Consider the following 17,279-nt stretch of genomic DNA (forward strand, 5'->3'; position numbering starts at 1 on the left):
ACACCAGATCCGGTGAACATGGAACATCGATGACCAGCAGCCAGTGTTAGATAGCCAGCCTGAGGCTGCTAGCCACAATCGTATTTACTAGGTTATTGTACACAAGTGTGTGGAGGGCCAGGAAAAAATTTGACTAAATTGAAAGTCTAGGTAAAGGGCAGCCATCAGGTACATTTCCATCTGATGAAGAATTAGGAATCCCATGAAGATTAGCGAGATAAGGGGGATCAAATAAAAGAAAAGAGAAAGGGACAATAGGATGAGGGAGATATACAGAAAAGGAAGGGATAGAAAAAAGTGAGGTAAAGAGAAAGTGGAGAAGCTGTAAAGAGAAAGAGGAAATAAAAGAGAGATAAAGATAAAGGGGAGAGAAAGAGGATGAGAGATAAAGGGAAAGGTGGGAGGAAAAAAGAACAAAGAGATAAAAAGGAAAAGGAAAAGATAAACAAAAACAAAAGTGATAGCATGGAGTAAACAAAGATAATGAGAAGGGAAAGAGAAAAAGAGAAAGAGGGATAAAGTGGAATGGGGGAAATAAAAGAAAATGGCGAGAAATCGAGAAAGAGGAGGAAAGATAGCTGAGATAATGAGATGTATGCTAGAGCAAGCAAGTGTGTGCATGCAAAGGCAAGTGTAAGCCAGGATGTTTATGTGTAAGGGCAAGTGTGAATGTGCGTGTGTATGTACGCGACATTTGTAAGAGTAGAGTGTATGTGCATATTTTGACGGTCTATCCATTACTGCTTCGGGCCTAAAGGATACAGAATGGACAAAGTGTGTGTGCCCGAGCAAAACTGACAGGAGGGCAATGTGGGTGCAATCTGGGAAAATCTTATGGGTGCAATGTGATGCGAGTTAAAATATGATGTCTGAAGCAGATAGACTTGGTTTCTACCTTTGCAGAGGTTACAGGAAAACAACGTTCATTTATAAATGTTTTGCAAATATTTGTGTGTGTAAATGTGCAGTGTGCGCAGCAACCACTCCCAAAGTGGACTCCACTGCTATCAAATCTGCTCTGGGTTCCAGCCCCGGATATTTTGGAAACTTAGCAATGCCCCTGGTCATCATCTTGAAAGAAAAGGATCATCCATTGCTGATGGTCTTTGGAGTTGTCATTCCAAGAAAAAGACAATATTTTACCTGTTGGCTACCTAGGGTACACATCAACTGTCTCTCTAAACCTGAACCACCTTGTTCCCATCACAGTTCCCTTGCCCTTTTCTGTTCCTCTCTCTGGTTACAATTTCCCTTTAAACATTGTTGCGTTTGTAATGCACCCTCCATCATCCCTTCTGTACCATATTAGATCATAAGATATTATGTCATAAACTATTTTCCTACTTTTCTAAACCCTAAATTGTTTATTCCCACAATGACATTGATGTAAAAATCCTCCATACATAAAACCATTCACCAACCCAATCAGTTGTTCAACCGTCCAATTAGCTACTTAATAACCCCTGAGCTAATTCCATCACACATCCAAAAACAGTTATCTCTCTTGACTTGATTGCGCACGGCAATACTGTAGATATCAGTCAAGGCAAGAACAGAGATTGGCGTGGTCATGCTTCAAGATCTTATTTTAGAATAAAGTTTGGCACTGGTATTAGAAGGAATGGTAAACCAGTATGGTCGTATGCGTTGTACCCTAAATTAAAACTGGCCACTAGCAATGCTGCCATCATTTACCAGGAAAAAAGTTTGTATGCTCTTCGTTATACTGAGATGCCACTGAGCCTGTCAAGGATATACTGAGAAGACCTGTGTGACAGAGAGGGGAGGTGTGATGGGAGTGGGAGTGCTGGTACCCTTATCCTTCACAACCTGTTTAGTATAAAAAATGGTTCTGTATTGCCTGACATGAAAAAAATAGGACAAACAGCATTTACAGGTTCTGTGTGCATCATCCATCACATCCATGACATTGTTTGTGCCACAATATGCAAAGAAGCACACGGCAGAAAACTAGATTAGGACGTAGAAAGAGTTCTCAGAAATATGTACAATTTGTGAATTTCTCCATAAAGAGTTATTTTAATCGCAATCTAAGATTTTTTGAGTGCACTGAATTCAGCCCGTGTTGTTGACGTAAGTCATTTCTTACATATTTAAGATCTCTTAAGGATTTAGAATAAAATAAACCCACAAATGGCCGCCTCTATTTACGTCAATAAATCAGTTAGATGATTGCAGCACGCTGTATTTTTTTGCAATATACTGCATTGATTTCTCTTTGATAGCACCATAAGCACTTTTAGTTTTTAGGAGCAGCAACATTGACCACTCTTTCAGTCAGAACGGAGGCAGTTAACTATTTCATAGCTAGGGGTAGGATACTGTATTAATACTAGAACTATTTTATGAAGAAAGAAATAAAACATTTTGAACACACAACCTAAATGGGTCCTTTAGTAAAAGATTGAATTAGAAGAAAGTCATGTGCCCTCTAGTGGCCATTTCTGGGAGTATCCATATAGTCACCGATAACAACTCAGTACGATCTATCGCATATGGCCATCATGTAGGGGGTAGAGAGTTGTTAAGGTTACCATAGGTCAGGGTCAGAAGTCACTAGAGCAATAGTTGTCATCATTCATATGAAGATGGACACAGTACCTAGAGGACCTTGTAAGGACCTTGAAATGCAACTCTGGACCACACAATTGACAAAAAGTGTAATCAGATACAGTTATGGTCAACATTTGCACCACTGAATATCATGTACAGTGTCTCCTGAAAGAAGGGAAATGGGGTGACAAACATAAGGCATAGAGAAAGGGTGAGAGGTAGTGTGGTGGTTGTATCGATGACAAGGAAGTTCTAGCAGCTAAGATGGTGCGGCTTCTCTGAAGAAGTGGGTTTTTAGATGTTTCTTGAATGTCGGGAGGGAGGGTGAAAGCTGAAGGTTCCTTGGAAGTAGATTCCAGAGATATGGGGCAGCCTGAGTGAAATCTTGTAGACGGGAAAAGGAAGAGGTGATGAGTGAGGAGGAGAGCCTTAGCCCATGGGAGGAACGTAGGGATCGAGTAGGAGAGTATTTGCTAATGAGGTCAGAAATGTACGGAGGAGCAGTATTATGGATGGCCTTATATGTTCGTACCAGGATCTTAAATTTAATTCTAAAGGTAATTGGGAGCCAGTGGAGGGTTCCACAGAGGGGGGAAGCAGAAGAGGAGCGACGTGCAAGGAAGATGAGCCTAGCAGCGGCATTTAGGATAGACTGCAGAGGAGAGAGTCGAGACAGTGGAGTGCCAACCAGAAGAGTGTTGCAGTAGTCAAGACGGGAAATGATAGTGAATGAACCAGAGTTTTTGTGGATTCTTGGGTGAGGAATGGGCGGATGCGAGATATGTTTTTTAGGTGCAAGCAGCAGGATCTGGCAAGGGACTGAATGTGAGGGATGAAGGAGAGGTTTGAGTCAAGGATGACCCCAAGGCATCGGGCCTGGTTAGTAGGAGAGATAGTCGTGTTGTTAATGGTGATAGAGAATTCAGGTAGTGGAGTGGAGATGGAGGGAGGTAAGATAATGAGTTCAGTTTTAGAAAGATTAAGTTTCAGGTAGTGTTGTGACATCCATTAAGAAATAGCAGACAAGCAATTGGTAATACGGGACAGGAGAGATGGAGAGAGATCAGGAGAAGACAGGTAGATTTGGTTATCATCTGCATATAGGTGATACTGGAGGCCAAATGAGTTGATTAGTTTGCCAAGAGAGGAAGTATAAAGACAGAACAGCAAAGGGTCAAGGACTGAACCTTGGGGGATACCAACCGAAAGCGGAAGGGGCGATGATGTCTTGCCAGAGAAGTTGACAGAGAATGAACGGTTAGACAGATATGAGGACATCCAGGAGAGAGCTGTATCTCGAATGCCTACAGAAGTGAGTCTAGAAGAAGTTGGTGATCAACAGTATCGAAAGCAGCAGAGATCCAGTAATATTAGAATAGAGTAGTGACCTTTTGCTTTGGCAGAGAGCAAGTCATTGGAGACTTTTGTTAGAGCCGTTTCAGTAGAGTGAAGGGGTTTGAAACCAGACTGTAGAGGGTCAAAGAGGAAATTAGAGGAGAGGAAGTTAGTGAGGCGATTGTACACAATCCGTTCAAGTAGCTTAGAGGTAAAAGGAAGCAGAGAGATAGGGCGGTAGTTAGTGAAACAGACGGGATCTGAGGAAGGATTCTTTAGAATTGGTGTGATTAGCGCATGCTTGAAGGCTGTTGGTACAGTTCCAGATAATAGAGAAAGATTAAATAGGTGGGTAAGTGATGGACCAAGGGATGGACATAGAGACTTTGTGAGGTGTGAAGGGATGGGGTCAAGGGGACAGGTTGTTGGGTGAGAGGAAGAAATAAGAGAAGAAAAATCTCTTTTTCAGTTGTAGGGGAAAAGGCAGTTAGTGTAGTAGGAGTGGAGAGAGTGGTGGTGAGTGGTGTAGGAGGGAGTTGTAAGGAAGAGAGGTCTTTTCTAATAGTCTCGATCTTCTCTTTGAAGTGGGTATCAAGATCTTGAGAGAGGTTTGTGGTGTGGGTATGGAGGAACAGAGAAGGGAGTTGAAAGTAGAAAAAAGGCGTCGTGGGTTGGAATAAAGAGAGGATATGAGAGTGGAGAAGTAGAGCTGTTTGGCGAGAGAGAGGGCAGAGTTGTAGGTGTGAAGCATGAATTTATAGCGAGTAAAGTCTTCGCTGGATTTGGATTTTCTGAAGTAGCGTTCAGCTGTGCGGCAGCACTTCTTTCCTGTGTCTGGGCAGGAAAGGGTTAACATGGAAGGTAAGAGAGGTTCAAGTGAGGCTGACAGTTGGGTAATGGTATTGTCTGGTAATGGCCTACAAATATGAGGTGAGCGCTGTAAGTTTGTTTTGTTAGGGGCTAGCACTGGAGAAAAGGATATAAGGTGGTGGTCAGACAGAGGGGAGGGGATACAATATCAACTAAAAAAGAAATGGGAGGTTAAAGTATAAAAACAAAAACATGGCTTGAATCAATCCACTGGCTTTAATGCTTAAAAGTCCACTTTTATCACCTTTTCCATTTTCTTCACAATGGTGAAACCAAGAGATCTGTCTGAGAGGCCATCTCCAAAGACCTTATACCGGTTTCAACAGTTTGTAATGCTATTAAGAAGTTTGTTGTTCATGGAATTGCCAGGAAACTCCTGGAGTGTGGTGACAAAGAGGAAAATTTAGTCTCCGACCCGTTGAGAACCTGTACCATATACCGCACGGCCATTGGGATTAGGGATCTTGCAAACATTCACAAGCAAAACTGCAACTGAAGAGCAGGAGTAACTGTCAGCAGACAGAGGGGGGGAGGGGGGGGGGCAAGAAGCTTATAGACAACTCCAAGAAACATTTGGAGGCTGGCGTTGCAAAGGATTGTGTAATCAAGTATGGTATTATGGTAGGTTACCTTTAATGCTGTCCAGGTCATATTTTAGGTTTCTTCTGTAAGTCACTACAAGTCTGCTGAAAGTGCATCTTTTGTTGAATACTGCTGGACATCCCATTCAATTATTCTGACAGTACAAAGTATGTCCATTTCCAATTAAGATATTGTACATGATATTCAAAATATTCACGAGTGCCAGTGATGTTGACCATAATTGTAGAAACCCCTTCATGGATTACCAACATGCATTTTAAACAGAACTCATTGAAAATAAGTAATCTTCTACACGGGTATCTTAATTCTCAAGCATTACATTCTCAACACTCTAGCTCCTGCATCCATAACCACCGTTTAACTTCTCCACAACCAGTATTATCCAGATCTTACACAAGTGAACAATTTGCTTTCATTGTGTCTGCCAAGTGTACCAAGGCCTGCCTCCCAGCATATGACTCAACAAAGCTTCGCATGCTTGTTGCAAGAGAATCTGATGAAGCTCAGTAACATCAGTAAATTTTAAGCACTTTGACCTTTCCTTGGAATGTTTTGCCTTTGCCACACTGGTTCAGCTCACGGCCGATCAGCGATGGCTACATCTTTATAACAGCCGTGGGCCGAGGCCATAACGGCACTTTTTTATTTTTGTAACTGTGGCACACTTGCTTGAGTTTATCCACAATACTGCACACTTAAAATGCCACACAGTAGGGCTATGTCCCTAAAGTCTTTTTTGGAGGGGGTGTGGGTTGACCTTTTGGCTCCTACATACCCTTGAATACTATACTTTAGCAGCTCTTCTCTTCTGATGGAGACCAAGAACATGGGAAGGGGGAAGGATGGCGCTACATACCCTTTGGTATTACTCTGGCATTTTCCACCATTGCCAACAATGTAGTTAAGCAAAACTCCTTGAGCTTTTAACTTAAAATCACATAAGTACATATTAATTTCGTACACCAAGCTTCCTGAAGGAAACGCGTAAAAAAGACAATTTTTTTTACACAAAAGTAGTCTTTATTGACACATCTTAAAAACCCTGATTTTCCCTGTACAGAATAACCTTGACAGTTCAGAGTAAGCGTGGCCATGTGTTGATACAAAACCAACGTCACATGAATTTGCAGGACAGATGTGGTTTCAACTCAATGACCCGAGGAAGTATGATGAATGACCAACCTTAGGAAGTTTCTCCTGCGTTTGGAGCGCAACTGGTCACTCAGAATGTCAAGTTCCATGGGGGAGGCGATTTTCTTGAAACCGTCTAAGATATTACGGCAGAAGCAGCCCACTGGGTTGCACCTTCAATGAAAGTGGTGAGGCTGGCCTTGAGATGCGCACAGACTACGAGCTGTGTAATTAGATAAGTAATGTTTTTCTTCCACTTATTGAAGGTTCATTAAAAAAATATTTTTGTAAATCACAATGACAATTGACAATTTCATTTGTTTCGCATCAAACTAGTAATAACACTGGGGTTTGTTCACTAAAGGAGGAGTCTGTATATGGTTTGTAGTTGGTTTCACTGTAAATTATAAAAGGTCCATGCCCAATACACCTCTACAGCAGGAAGATCTTGGTTGGTCCTGTATAATGTATAGTTAAATCAGTGTGATTGCTCCATTCTGCTCACGTGTTAAATTATGCTTTATGCAGGGCAAGCTCAGCAATAGTCCTGGAGAAACTTGGCAGTGTTGGCCCTTCGTAATAAATAGTAAAGTTTAAATTTCTACTGCAGTGAATACGTCCCATCTGTGAGCTTCCCCCAGCAATTACGTTACTTCCCAAAGAAACATAATACCCATGAGACAAGCATCTTCGAGAAATAATGGGAAGATCCACAAACATACGATGTTAACATTGTTGCTTTTGGCCAAAATCAACACGTATTTGTTGTAAGGAACCCCCCAAATAACACCTTAATGATAACAGCTCTGTACATTGTGCATGCTACCTTTTTAATGTGGTATAAGAAGAAAATAAAATCATGCATATCTAAAAAGGTTTGTTTATTGCTGTCTGTGTAGTTTTCATACATGCAATTGACGCAGACTAACGCAATACTTAAAAACAAAAAAAGATGAAAAATGAAAAATATATATATAATAATAAAAAAAAAAATCCCAACAAAAAAAAAAAATCCCAATATCATTCCTCCCGTATGTACTCAAAAGCCTATCTTGGCTCCCATCAGACAAATGGAAAGAGACACAATTTTCACCTTGGCAGTAATACAGGATGTATATTATTTCTGGCAATGCAGGTCTAGGAATCGTGGCAGGTATGTGCGACTTATGGAAGGAAAGGTAAAATCTGCCATCTAGACTGGGTTAGAACAAACATCTACAATATTTGACTGTACTTTGTGGGTCTTGCAAGGGGGTGGGATGTGGAATCCCACAGGCAAAAAAAAAAAAAAAAAAAGATAGTTGACAACAACCTGGCTGAAATCATATCTCAATAAAAACTTTTCAGAGAGATGGCGTGGCTTTGGATTTCAAAAGGACTTTGTAGTCTTCAGATGCTCCAGGGCACATGATAATATACCGGACAGCAACCGGATGAGGGAAAGCTTTTTGTTTTCTGCACTACAAGATGGGGAAATCTACTCATTAGCGGTGTGTTTACAATCCCTCTGCTGGGTGTGCTCAAATTATATCCGGCCTCTTCATAGGTTGATATTTATTTATTTTTACCCTGCAGACTGACTGGAGCCAAGCATGAATTGTAGACTAGGTGCCCTTTCATTCCAAACAGAGCCAGCAATACACCTGTTTGTGAACGTTAACACACGTGGGCAGGTGCGTATAGGTGTTCATGGGTGTCTGTGCTGGATTTCCCTTTGTCCCCTTGTCCATGTTGTCAGTCTGTGGTGACCTGAGTAGCCTGTCCATCGGTGGCCTGGCCAGTTGACTGGATGAAGAGAGGCTGGGTGAGGTCCTGCCCGGCAGGCATAGTGACTTGCTGGATCTGGTACAATTGCTGGAAATAAAACATCAGATTTACTCAAACGACAAGTCAAACAGAGTGGCCCAACCATTACAATCTACTTTAGGTCTTACCTGTCCGTCTGTGAACTGGCTGAACTGTTGCTGCCCTTGCTGGACATCTGCCTGTGTGATCTAAAAGAAAGATGGAGATCTGGGTAAGACGTTCTCGTGAGTTATGCTGCTAGCCTTTCATATTTAGCAAAGCTCTGAATTATACAACATTCACCCAGCATTTTCCCACCATATGTACCTCGGTAAAAACCCACATTCATCACTGGCCCAAAACAGGGGGCTACCTTCCGCACTCAGTGGCAGGCAAATGTAATTAAGACAAATAAGTCCAATGGTCGACTGGATCCATCATAGGATACTAGATGCCATCTCAGGAGAATGCTCAGTATTGCAGATGCACAACGGGTGCACATGCTGCCTACAGTGTACTGCCTTCGCAAGGAATCACCGTTTGGAATATACGTACCTGTTGTGCATTGGCTGTTAGGGTCTGGATCTGTCCCTGCACAACCTGTGTTCCGGAAACCGGCTGGGCCAGGCGTATGTACTGCAGCTGTCCTGTGTTGAGTTGTACCTTGAAAACAGATGTTTGGTATAAATCACACCAAGAGCCAACATTCCTTAGCACTACTACCAGAAGCAAGTTATTTTTCTAGCATTAGCGTGTGTTTTCAGACATCTGCACACCTGCTATGTGTATGTTACCGAGGCCCAATGTACCAAGACTAGGGTCTTAATCAGTCACAGATCTAGTCTTAGATTCAGGATAGCTTTATACCTATACCACGCATGTTTAAATTCCCATATCGAGCATATAAAGGAAAATGTTCAACTCAAAACGTTCAGCTCAGTGTGGCATTTGAGCAGGTAACGTCATCCAATACATAATACACGTCTGACAACGATGGCAGCCTCAAGATCTGCAGCTAAAAGGAAGTTTTTTGGAACAAAATGACAAAAGCCAGGTTTTTGTCAATGTGAAGCTACATGACTGTATACAGCATTGTATTTTATGTATATATTTTAAATAATACACCAGAAACACCAGATAGATTCCAGCTACAATTTGTTAGGCTGAAAAATAGAAGAGAATTATTTTCCTGCTAAGCTTTGAGATGAGAAGTAAGAAGGTGCTCACCGGTATCTGTTGGATCTCTCCTGTGTTGGTGATGATCTGCTGCATGACCTGCATCGTCTGTCCCGCTCCACTCTGTCCTTGCTGGCCTTGTCCCTGCGGCTGGGCTTGCACTATCTGCACTTGCTGTCCCTCGCCAACCTGCATAGTGACCGGCGTACTCTGCAAAACAACAAGGTGGGAAACGGGGCTTAAAATCACGCTGGCAGTAACAGCTTTTGCAACAACAACAACAAAAAAAATACTAGTTTTTGGTGGATTTGTCAAGGAGGGCCAGAAAAATGTTCAACTGTTCTAAGCGTGGTAAATTGGCTAGCAGAAAGCACGATACAAATGCAGTACTCTATTAATAGGGCTGGAAGCTTAAGACGGTTGAGTGATAATACCCTCCTCTGGGATTTATCACATGTATCGTGTATGCGTCAGTACGATATTTGGCTAACCTGTCCTTGCTGTGGCTGGGCGATTATAATCTGGCCAGGCTGGAGTGTGGTGGTAGAGGATGTAGTCTGCTGTCCAGCCGTCTGTCCTTGGACTTGCACAGCTGGCTGCTGGGCCAGAGTGAAATAGTACTGGACGGGTTCCGCCGGGGTCACGGCTTGTCGTACCTCTTCCTGTGCGGAGGCGAAACAGATCACATTGCTGTAACTCACAAACACTAGACGTTTCTTTAGCCCCATCGGCATCTGCCCCGGCCTGCTTTGCCATTTATTGACTGAAGTCAAATACTACTTACAAAGCAAGTCACGGATCAGAATGTGTGTACGTACGTGCCGACACCAGCCCTTTCCCATAACAAGAAGACTATAACATTGTAAATTTGGCTCAGTGTTCATTTAATATGGTGGAGGATATTACAATTTCCATATTTCAATGCTGGCAATCTCAGCACAGGCTAAAGGAAAACAGCGGCTGCAAAGAAGTTGTTTCACGAAGAACAAACCCGGTTCTCGGATGTGACGCTGTGCCGACTACAACCAGGTACATCACTAAGTATCTTCGCTTTTTCCTGGAACCTGGTGTGCCAGCTACTCCATGGCAGAGGGAGTAAACACCCTGCTCCCAGCCACCTTATGTTCACAGCTGAGAGTGTAGGATGTTTACAATCACTGCATCACGGCCATCATCGAAACGTGCATGCGCGGCTTTCGCCTCCTACAGAAGGTATGAACGTGCTCTTTGTGAAGGCGAAACAAAGGACGCATGAAACCTTTACCTGCCAGCCGTGCATCCGTGGCTGGCAGGAACCCAAACCTTCCTCATAATGCTTCCGATTGTGATTTTTCTCTTTTCGGTGCTTCTTGCTTATCTGCAATATCCTTTCCACAGGTGGGGGAAGCAAAGCTGTGTCTGGCTCCGGGAAGGAATAACACTGGTGTCACGCTGCACTAGAAACGTAATATTTCCCAAATCCATGCGAAATTTGTCTGGCGGAATCAACTCTTAATTACTTACGATTTGGACTATTCACACTGTTCTTGTGTATATTTACATGTCTCAGTACATATTTAGATTTAAAAAAAGCATAATAACAGGGAGCTCTGCAGCACTGACTGCACCCCTCTAGAGACAAACTTTAAAATGTGAATCTACGCGTATTCAAGCACATAACAGTCACGTTCCATTTCTCCATACAGGCACAGACACAGACACACACAGACACACACACACGGGCTTAACGAGTGAATGTCATCAGCTCCCCTTTCAGGGGAATCACGCTCCCTGGCTCAATTAAATACCGGCCCGAAGAGGGTCCGGAGTGGGTAAGAGTACTTATACTTGGGATAGGCACCTCCTCTGAGCTCTGGGCAGATGTCCCATCGTGAAGGGGATGCCAGGAAACATTCGGAGATGTCTAACGGTGATGCAACCGGACTGTCCAGGGACTCTGGCGGAAACCCAGCTAGGGCCGGGGCGATCTCTTAACCCTGAAACCAGATCTCGTAAAGAGGAGTGTAGTAGCCAGCAGCTGTAAACATCCGACTGAAAGCTCCTTTAACAGTTTCACAGCTTCCAGTCAAGGATGTTTACAGAGACAGACCACCAGAACATGTATGAGCTAGATGGAGTTTAAAAAAAACAAAAGAGCTATGTAACAAAATAAAGATTGGTTTATGCGATTCCTACTAGATTGATACAAGAGGTATTAAGCCACCTTTCCACAGAGTTTCTACTGGACTTCTCTGTGATAAATAATCTGCTCCACGGGGTACTTAAAATTATACAGGGCCTCACAGCTCGATGGCGGGCCACAAAATATCGGCCAATCTAGTAGCCATTTTCTTTCTAGCATATGGTGCACATACCTGCCGCTTTGGAGGTTTTAATTCATCCCTAGGAACAATGTCAATTAGGAAATCAAACTGATCGAACTTTGTGATGGCCATTGCAATGTCATTACGCTGGAATGAGAGAAGAAAAAAGTCAGGAAGAACGAATCAAGCAATCCTTTAAAATATACTGTATATGAAAGACTGTAGCATTAAAGCAAATAGCAACGCAATACCTTAATATTATCTCAAACAACAAAACTGACTGTAAGCATAGTAATGCATGTCACATGAGAATTCATCTCCCTTGGTGCGAAGCTTTATATTAGCGTCCCAGACTACCACCGTCTTAAGCCAATACGAACTTAAACATACATGCCTTTTACCACACCATCAAAAAAGCATGATTACAATCCTTTACTACAGGTGGGGAAATTTACTTTATCTGTATTTATATACATATCTCTGAAATGTTGCAATGTTTCACCAAGGGGAAACAATGAAACCTTTTGATGATGCGGTTTAGATGTAACTGAGAATCTGTTTCTATCCCTAATCCAAACCACTAACTAGTAAAAGCATGAATGGACAGTTAATCTGCGGACACCGCTACTGCGATGAACAGCCGCGGAGACAGCCGATGTATTTACCTGCAGCGTTCTCCTCTTGTTGTCTTCTGTGTGGATCCAGGCACGCAGGGTTAGTTCGGTTATAAAAATCTGAGCAGCTTTGGCGAAAAGAACCGGAGCCTCAGCGCTGATCATCTGAAACAGGGGAGACAGAGCCACAACACGGAGATGAGGCCTGACAGCAATGCGAAGTTATCTTCTCGGAACTATTCGGTCCAACACCGAACGCCCAGCAGGGGAAGTCAACGATTCTACTGGCTTAAAAAGTTCTGCAACTCCCGAGCCGAGCTTGAGAAGCATTTGTACAATACACTCCCCAATCCTGATGCCCTGAACACACATTTTATAATGAACAGGCACGACTCACATACATTTGTCAATGCAAAGGGTTTTGGATAGAGACGTAAAAAAAATCAGCATTTCGGGTTTTATGTATTTTACCTTTACGTCTTCATCGAGTTTCATGATTTTTTTGATGCGGGCGAGAGGTAGCTCCTGAACTCTGAAATCCTTCTGGGAAGACACAAAAAATGTACCATCAATTCGGTAATTTATATTAAAGTGGCCAGAACGTTAGATTAAATCTTTGTATCTAATACACCATTATAAAATGTACCAACTATATAGCGTTCAATCAGTTGCATTAATCTTTGTAGCCAACAATTGGATCAATTTCTTTACAACCACCACCATAACAACACGAGCTACTCACCACTGTTAGATTGCGAATGTCGTCCATGACCCTTGGCCAGAACGACTGCAGGCTCTGCTGAGCATCACTGCTGCCACCGCCAAATCCCCCATCTGTGGACATGTTTACACCTACAAGGAAAATAAACAATACATAGAAGTTAAGAAAATCTGCTGAAAGGTATGCAATTCTAACTGCTGTCAAGGCACGCCTGCGATGCGCTAGAAGACGGTAACAAAGGAATCATTCAGAAAGCATCTTCTTCTTCACATGCGAGGAACGGAGGAAAAGGAAGCTCTGATGGCAAAGTTCCTTTTCCATTCCTTTTTTTAACGTATACTTTAAAATTAAAATGCAGACAACAAGGGGAGGGTATTAAAAAAAAAAAAAAAAAAAATTAATTAAAAATAAAGCCTTAAGTGTTATCACTAGCCTGATTTTACTAGAACATGTATACATTTGCAGTAGACAGTAGCAATAATCTGGCAAGCCTCTGTATATGGGATTACTTGGCACGTCCCATTTTCCAGCCATGAATTACACTTAAAATGTTATATAGCTGGCTGAAAAACAGTGCTGTGTGATGCAACAAGCCGAGAGTTAAAAGAAAATCCAAATCATTTTACGGTTCTTTATGTCGGTGGTTTTTTTTGTTTTTTTATGCTATATTCAGGGTGGAAAAATCTACTCACCGAGACAGGAAACAAAAAAAAAAAAGTAGGCCAGCAGAAGGCATCACACAAAGGTCATATTGAAATACAGAAAGAAGGGCCTGTTTGAGAAATCAAAGTCCCTACCGCCCGGCCCCCAGCGGCAAGAGCCACAGATCTACACGCAGAACGCTCAGGGCTAGTGTACAGCGTCACATTGGCTAGGATGGAATGCCTACTGAGCATGTGCAAGAAGCATACAGAAAAAACCCACCAAAGATTTACTACTAGTTTTTAAAGCTAATGTACAAGTTTCTTTCTGAAATAGTGCTAGCCTTAGCATAATAGACAGCTGAGTATTAGCCATCCGTACGCGCTCCAGTTCTGTTCCGGTAGCACAAACTACAACACAAACATCCTGACCTTTCACCGTACTGCCTGCGGTAAATAATGGAACGGCTCGGTCTTAATCACCTGGTCTGACTAATTAAAGACCACGGGCATGAACAGGTTGTCCTTAAACCCATTAAAGACAACGCATCGTGAGCCCGTACATGTACAGGCTTTGCCGTGAAGGGGTTAAATTCATTATATGGGCCTCCGTGCACACTCTTCCTTTAAGTATCACTAGCACACAATATGGCATTCGCATCCAAGGCAAAACTTAATTTATGCAATCCTTCTCAGTGTTATTTACAGCTACTAACTCAGCCAGGAACCAGTAACGAGGACGCAATTTGTCAGATTCTAAAAATACCTCGTATGTCCTCCTTAAAGCATTAACGAAACCTTTAAACAGCTTGTGACACACGCCAAACGCACTCGCCGCCGCCGATCAGAGATGGCGTGCAGCTAAATCTGGCTCCACTCTGCGAGTTTTGGATTCTGTGATCTCCGACCTGCATAAGAGAACCTCAGGACCCCAAACATTCGACAGCGTTGCTCAACCGCGCGTCTGACAGCCAATTATAGATGGAAATAAAAGGAGCCCTGCTTATACACGTGTGGCGAAAGAGCAGAAAACACTCGTAAGAGGCACATTTGTTCTGGCTGAAACGCCGATTCCCGAGGAGATAGGAAATCGAGCCGATACGAGAAAGAGCCAAATCAATTGAGAATAAGAAACGGCCGGAAATCATTTAGCCGCAGACGGCCGTACCTTCTGCTCCGGTCATTGTACATGAATCACAACGGCCGCCTTCATAGAACCATTAGTTGGACTCGTCGGCTTATAAACAGCGTAACTGTTTTGGAGACAGTTAACTTAAAAAGCAACCGTAGCCTCGCATGACACAACCTGGACATCCGCTCAACTTCCGGTCCTGACGTTATCTTTCAATATAGGTTGGCTGGACCAACTAACCATCATAGGCACTTTTAAGCAAACCCCTTTTTTGTGGTCCCCCTTGCGTGAGAGTATTACGCATTTGTCTCTTTCCCTGCTGCCACGCTGCTTGGTTGGCTTGAGATGTGTCCATCATACACATACGTTCTGCTGCCTGCTCCCACGTGGAACGCAAGGCAAGTCGGATGCGGCAGCCCCCAGCGTGCAGATTTAACCGGGAACGCTCTTCTGAATCGGCACTTAAATGCACCTTCCCTTAGAAGGCCTGAATAACTTCTCTGTACTAGAGTGATGCCACCAAAACACTGAGCTGCCAACCGGTGGTACCCTGGTCTTTAAGGACACGCTTTGTTGGTGCCACACATATAAGCAACACTTGCATCCTAAAATCAGCAAGCGGTTACCTTAATGTGCGAAGTACTTTAACGCGCATTCATTACACCGGTAGAAGAATGTGCATGGGGCTCTCATTAGAAGCCTGCAGCCCTTGAGGAGGCACCAATGAAGGTGACTGGCGGTGAGCACACTTTGCGGCAGGAGACTCCAAGACAAGGATCCGGAGGCAGACGCGGATGTGGGAAATTTGCAATTTAGAACCAGATGAAAATTTAAAGGAACCCCTCGGCTATTCTATGCATTAAAGTGCCTATAACGGCTATAGTGTCCATTTAATGAGGGATACGCTGATGAGAACAAAACATTGCCTCCTTACGTATCATTGGCAAGGCCAGCATTGCGCAATACAATTACAATACACAAGGACTTTCATCACTCATTGACGTCACAGACTACATGGGTCAGAGGAAAGGAAAACCGAGGTATGGGATATATAGATTCAGTTATTACTTTCAAGAGTAGAAAAGGAGAAACTTAATAATAAAATAAGTAGGGCTGCAACTAACGATTATTTTAATAATCGATTAGTTGGCCGATTATTTTTTCGATTAATCGGATTAAAAAAAATGCAATTTTTTTTAAATGTACAATAATGTAATAAAAAACTTACAATTTACACTTTCATCTCTTTATTGCAATGGCCTCTCGTTATTCACCTTCTTATTTTACTGACATAATAATAAAAGCTACAAGAACCCAAACACAGTGTTTCTCAAACTAGGTTTTAATACAAAGTTATTAGTAAATATTAATTCATATGTTAACTATTTTTCATATTTAATAAAAACTATGAGAAAAAAGCCTTGTTTATATTTTCTTTTATTTACCAAACTGCCCCCAGTTATGCACATCTGACCCCCAGCTTGCCACTCTGCCCCATATATGCCAGAGATTCCACTGTGCCCCCCCGATATGCCACTGTGCCCCCCCGATATGCCTTATACTCCTTATATGCCAGTGATATGCAACTGAGCCCCCTGATATACCTTTTACCACCAGATATGTTTTATGCCCCCCTGATATGCCTTATACCCCCTATATGCCCTGAAATTCATAATACCCCCCCCATACACCACTATAACTCACCCATACTCCACTCTGGCTCCTCCCCCTCCCATACTCCACTCTGGCCCCTCCCCCATACTCCACTCTGGCTCCTACCCCTCCCATACACCACATTGGCTCCTCCCCCCTCCCATACTCCACTCTGCCTCATCCCCCCTCCCATACTCCACTCTGCCTCCTGTCAGCAACAGAGGTTCAGAAGACACCAGGGAGCCGGGTAGAGGCAAAGTGACGTATGGGAGGGGGAGGAGCAAGAGTGGAGTATGGGAGGGTGGCTCCCATACACCCCTCTGACTCCTCCCCCCTCCAATACACCACTCTGCCTCTCTACCCGGCTCCGTTGCTGACAGGCACTTTCACTGCAGCTTCATAGAAGCCTCAGCGTAAGTGAAGGGCAGTAACGGAGGCTGTCTGTGCGATGCAGACCCCCACCGGCTGACAGAGAGGATGATTCTCTGTCAGCCGGTGGGGGTCTGTACGATGCGCACAGACAGCCTCCGTTACTGCCCTTCACTTACGCTGAGGCTTCTATGAAGCTGCAGTGAAAGTGCCTGTCAGTAACGTAGGTTCACAAAGCACCAGGGAGTCGGGAGAGAGGCAGAGTGATGTATGGGAGGGGGGAGGAGTCAGAGGGGTGTATGGGAGGGGGGAGAGAGACGGAAGTGAGAGACTGGCCGACAGTGAGGAGAATCCAGGTCCCCTGCAGCGTTG

At 43.4% G+C, this 17,279-nt stretch overlaps 1 protein-coding gene across 3 annotated transcripts; it reads right to left on the reverse strand.

Moving 5' to 3' along the window:
• Nucleotides 1-8,247: 8,247 nt before the first annotated feature.
• Nucleotides 8,248-13,235, reverse strand: LOC149301086 (nuclear transcription factor Y subunit gamma-like). Of its 3 annotated transcripts, none has more exons than XM_089484572.1 (9): nucleotides 13,134-13,235; nucleotides 12,863-12,934; nucleotides 12,443-12,556; nucleotides 11,829-11,924; nucleotides 9,966-10,136; nucleotides 9,526-9,582; nucleotides 8,854-8,961; nucleotides 8,448-8,507; nucleotides 8,248-8,367 (listed from the first exon to the last, which is right to left on the reverse strand). In XM_089484572.1, the coding sequence occupies exons 1-9, from the start codon at nucleotides 13,233-13,235 to the stop codon at nucleotides 8,248-8,250; spliced, it is 900 nt and encodes a 299-aa protein (XP_089340698.1). The 3 variants fall into 3 exon arrangements, with proteins under 3 accessions (XP_089340698.1, XP_089340697.1, XP_089340699.1); XM_089484571.1 differs by having other exon boundaries at nucleotides 9,526-9,684; XM_089484573.1 differs by lacking the exon at nucleotides 12,443-12,556 and having other exon boundaries at nucleotides 9,526-9,684.
• Nucleotides 13,236-17,279: the final 4,044 nt, after the last annotated feature.

The sequence above is a fragment of the Sceloporus occidentalis genome, unplaced genomic scaffold, assembly GCF_023333645.1.
Source record: "Sceloporus occidentalis isolate IW3139 unplaced genomic scaffold, rSceOcc1.0.p SCAF_22, whole genome shotgun sequence".
Taxonomy (NCBI): Eukaryota; Metazoa; Chordata; class Lepidosauria; order Squamata; family Phrynosomatidae; genus Sceloporus; species Sceloporus occidentalis.

Coding starts and splice junctions, on each gene's coding strand:
- LOC149301086 (XM_089484571.1), bottom strand. CDS start 13,235: ATGTCCACAGATGGGGGATTTGGCGGTGGCAGCAGTGATGCTCAGCAG. Junction 11,925..12,442: donor ACAAGAGGAGAACGCTGCAG/GTAAATACATCG, acceptor CTCTCATTCCAG/CGTAATGACATTGCAATGGC. Junction 8,508..8,853: donor TAACAGCCAATGCACAACAG/GTACGTATATTC, acceptor TCTTTCTTTTAG/ATCACACAGGCAGATGTCCA.